The sequence below is a fragment of the Apteryx rowi genome, unplaced genomic scaffold (genome assembly GCF_003343035.1).
Source record: "Apteryx rowi isolate R43461 unplaced genomic scaffold, aptRow1 scaffold_51, whole genome shotgun sequence".
NCBI classification, from domain to species: domain Eukaryota; kingdom Metazoa; phylum Chordata; class Aves; order Apterygiformes; family Apterygidae; genus Apteryx; species Apteryx rowi.
In genome coordinates this window covers 282,276-285,717 of record NW_020450772.1, presented here as the reverse complement: position 1 = coordinate 285,717, position 3,442 = coordinate 282,276, and the positions used below count along the sequence as shown (strand labels likewise).

At 50.8% G+C, this 3,442-nt stretch overlaps 1 protein-coding gene across 1 annotated transcript in view; it reads left to right on the top strand.

Annotated features, from left to right (window-relative positions):
- Positions 1–1,282, top strand: part of HES6 (hes family bHLH transcription factor 6) — a 1,853-nt gene extending 571 nt beyond the window's left edge. The window contains exon 3 of the mRNA XM_026080060.1: positions 6–1,282. Within this exon, the coding sequence (XP_025935845.1) occupies positions 6–497 (492 nt within the window). The 3' untranslated portion in view covers positions 498–1,282. The remainder of the gene's footprint in view (positions 1–5) is intronic.
- The last annotated feature ends 2,160 nt before the right edge of the window (positions 1,283–3,442 follow it).

Genomic DNA, 3,442 nt, shown 5'->3' with positions numbered 1-3,442 from the left:
CCCCTCACGGCGCTCCCCTCTGTGTCTCCCCCGGGGCTGCGGGCGCCGCAGAGGGCGGGCGGCTGCACCGTGAGGCCAGCGAGCGCTTCGCCGCCGGCTACATCCAGTGCATGCACGAGGTGCACACCTTCGTCTCCAGCTGCCCCGGCATCGACGCCACCACGGCCGCCGAGCTGCTCAACCACCTGCTGGAGTCCATGCCCCTCAACGAGGGCGCCTTCCAGGACCTCATCGCGGACGCTTTGGCCGAGCCCTCGCCGGGGCTGGGGCCGGGGCCCTGGCCCGGCGGCGAGGCGCTGGTCCCGCCGGCCGAGGCCGCCCTGGGCCTGGCGCTGCCCGCCTCGGTGCTCTCGCCCTCCTCTGGCGAGGAGACCTGCTCTGACTCGGAGGAGACGGAGGCTGAGCCCAGCCAGACCGCAGCAGATGGGCTGGACGCTTCCCGGACGCGCAGCGTGCCTTCCTCTAGCTTTTCCAAATCCATGTGGAGGCCCTGGTAACGGCGAAGCAGAGGGGGATCGACACAGACCTACCTAGCCAAGAGAGGGCCCAGGCACCGCGCTCTCCTGTGGCCGTCGAGCGGCGCGGGGGACCGCGGGCGGCGCATGAGCGCGCATCGGGCATCGCTGTGCTTCAGGACTGCAGCAGTGGCACTCCTATGCTGTCACACCCTGACAGGCTAATAGCTAAATGTGTTAACATTTCATCTGCGTGTGTGTGTGTGCGCGCGCGTGTGTGTGTGTGCAGCATTTTGTAACTTTGGGCGTTATTTTTATGAGAGTTTGGGGATGGGGTGGGGGGAGGAGAGGGTTGTTTTTTAGTAGCAAAGCTCTTTTGGTGGATGCACAGCAGTTATTTCATAACCCTATCGCTTTCTCTTGGCCCTTATAAATGGCCCAAATATCACTACCTTTTTCTCTGAAGAAAAAGCCCTTGTGCATTTTAAATCCTGACAGTTAACTCCATGAGAGATATGAGTTAAGTCTGCATGCACAGTTTTAAGTGTTCTAGTGATAGCAAAGATCCCTGAAAGGGGTTGGTGTGTTTAGCATCTTTATTCAGTAGTGGTCCAGAGTCTCACCTTCAGTGAAGGAAGAGAAAACTAGAAACCTGTTGAAATTAGATGAACATTTAAAATATTGGTGGCAGGGTGCCTTTTAGAAATGAGTGTCTTTATGCACATTTTGCTTTTAGCACATCTGAGTTTATTGTGACTTTATGTATATTTGGGTGTCAAATGTTTTTATTTCTAATCTTTAATAAAAAATACTGAATTCACAAATGATTGCATGTATTTTGGAGTGTGATACACTTCTCAGTTTAAAATTTACATGTCCCTATTGTTAGCTAATAACAAAAGTATGTAGGTGTTGTGGAAACAATGCTGGTAATTAAGCACTTAATTCTTGTACTAAGCATTGTTAGCTCAAGTATTGGAATTCAAATGTTGCCTTTGTGTAGTACTGGAAGATGCTTAGGTTATTGCAGTGAGCAACCTAGTACTGTGGTGGGGTTGGGCTCAGGATGCAGATTTCTTGGCTAGTTTATCTGGATGCCAGCTTCAAACCTACTCCATCTCCCTTCTGAAGGTGGTGTTCATACAGCTGCAGCCCTACTTCAGAAGTGCTAGGCAAATACTCTCCTGGGGCATGACTTCACTTGAATTCTGTTTTTTTTTCCTGCTACTGAATGCAAAGTTGACTAGGGTGTGCAATGGCTTTGGAAAGTATTCTTCAAAAGAAAATACTGCTGGGGGCCTGTGGGGCTTCAGCATTCCTCTACAGGAGGTTTGACACCTCCCCCTTCCTACTTTTGGAAGATACAGGCTATTTATACTGTGATATTAACCTTCCACAGAGCTGTGATTGTAGAAAGAAAAAAAGGATTGTGAAGTTGCTAAATACATGGAAGTTCCCAAACATAGAACAAGCAAGGAAGGAAGCAACTTAACTACCAGGGGACTAGACATGTAACTTTCCTTTGTTAACAACCCTATGGAATAATAAAAATGGAAACTAATGTTAGTGGTAGACTATTTCTTTATAATTTTATTTAAGCTACCTGAAGCGGGTGTTCCTATTCAAACATGGCCATAAGATTTGTGTAGCTTCTCTCCCCCCTTTTTGTGCTAAATTCTCTTTGAACTAGGGCGAAGGGTAAAAACCAGCTCAGCAAAGGGAGGTGAGAGCTGCTGTAATGACCTTTCTGCTTTAGGGAGGGAGTTTAGTGTTTTGAAGTGTAAATGAAGGAGCAGCCTGGGACACTTGCACTAAAAGTAACACCCTACACACAAGATGACCTTTTTGAGTGAGTCTGTCTCTAGTCCTAGTGCAAGGCCAGGTTTATTTTTATAAAGCCTCTTCCCCCAAGTAGCATGTAGTGTTTAATATTTCACTCTTTGCTCCATTAGTCCAGATGACAGTACCCCACAATAATCAAGGGCAGTTCATACGTTATGCATTGCAATGCATTACCCTGCTGACACCACTAAGACAGCCCCTGGCCTTTCATGTCTAGCAAACACCCCTTGCTCTCTAAGGTGGTCTCGAAAGGGAGGTAAAGCCACAGCCTGTTTCCTTAATACATCCAAGGAAGGAGGGGAGGACAGCCTGCCTTTGGAGCTGGGGACCCAGCTGCAGACAGGCAGGGCTGGAGTCAGCATACAGCTGTGCATGGCACCCACCCTGGCAGCTCACTGCAAGCACTGGCACAGACACAGCAGGGCTGGGCTGCAGACACTTGCCTGAGCTGTCTTCCTCCAGGGGTTGACATTCGGGGCCATTCCCAGGTCAGCCACAGCCCCTCCAACATAGGCAGGGCTGCAGGAACACCAGAGGCAGCTCAGCTTGGCTTCATTTCCATGAGATGAAAGACTCAAGTTAGGGCTCTTCTGTAATGCTCCTGTGAAAGCAAGTGCAAATCCTGACACTTCGCTGACAGAAACGCAGCCTAGAGTCAACATAGAAGTGCCAGCTTTCCTTCAGTGGTGGGTGCTGTAGCTAGCAGCCGCGTCAGTCTCTGTGCCCCCATCTTTGTCAAGCAACACTGCAGACTTACACAAGGGCTTTTTCCTGTATTGGCCCTAGAGAATCAGAGCTGGCCCCCCCCCCCCCCCCCCAGTGATGCTTTTATCCACTTACCTGCTCCCTTTCCTGGAGTATTGCTGCAGGGGGTGCTGCTCTTCCCACAGCTGGGTACCCCACAGGGCTGTGGGCCCATGTGCTCTCGCTGCACAGCTGAGACACATGTGCTCTGACAGAGCCGGGGACCTGGGCATGTCCCACCCGTGCAGCTGCAGAAGCAAACACGCGGGGAGCTAGGAACATGCTGGCTAAGGCTGGCTGGCCAGCTACCAAGCTATCTGCTTTCCAAAAGCCAGGATGGCTAGGAAGAGCCACAGCAGGAGGATAACAGACCTTTCTGCATGCAATTCTCAATCCTTTAT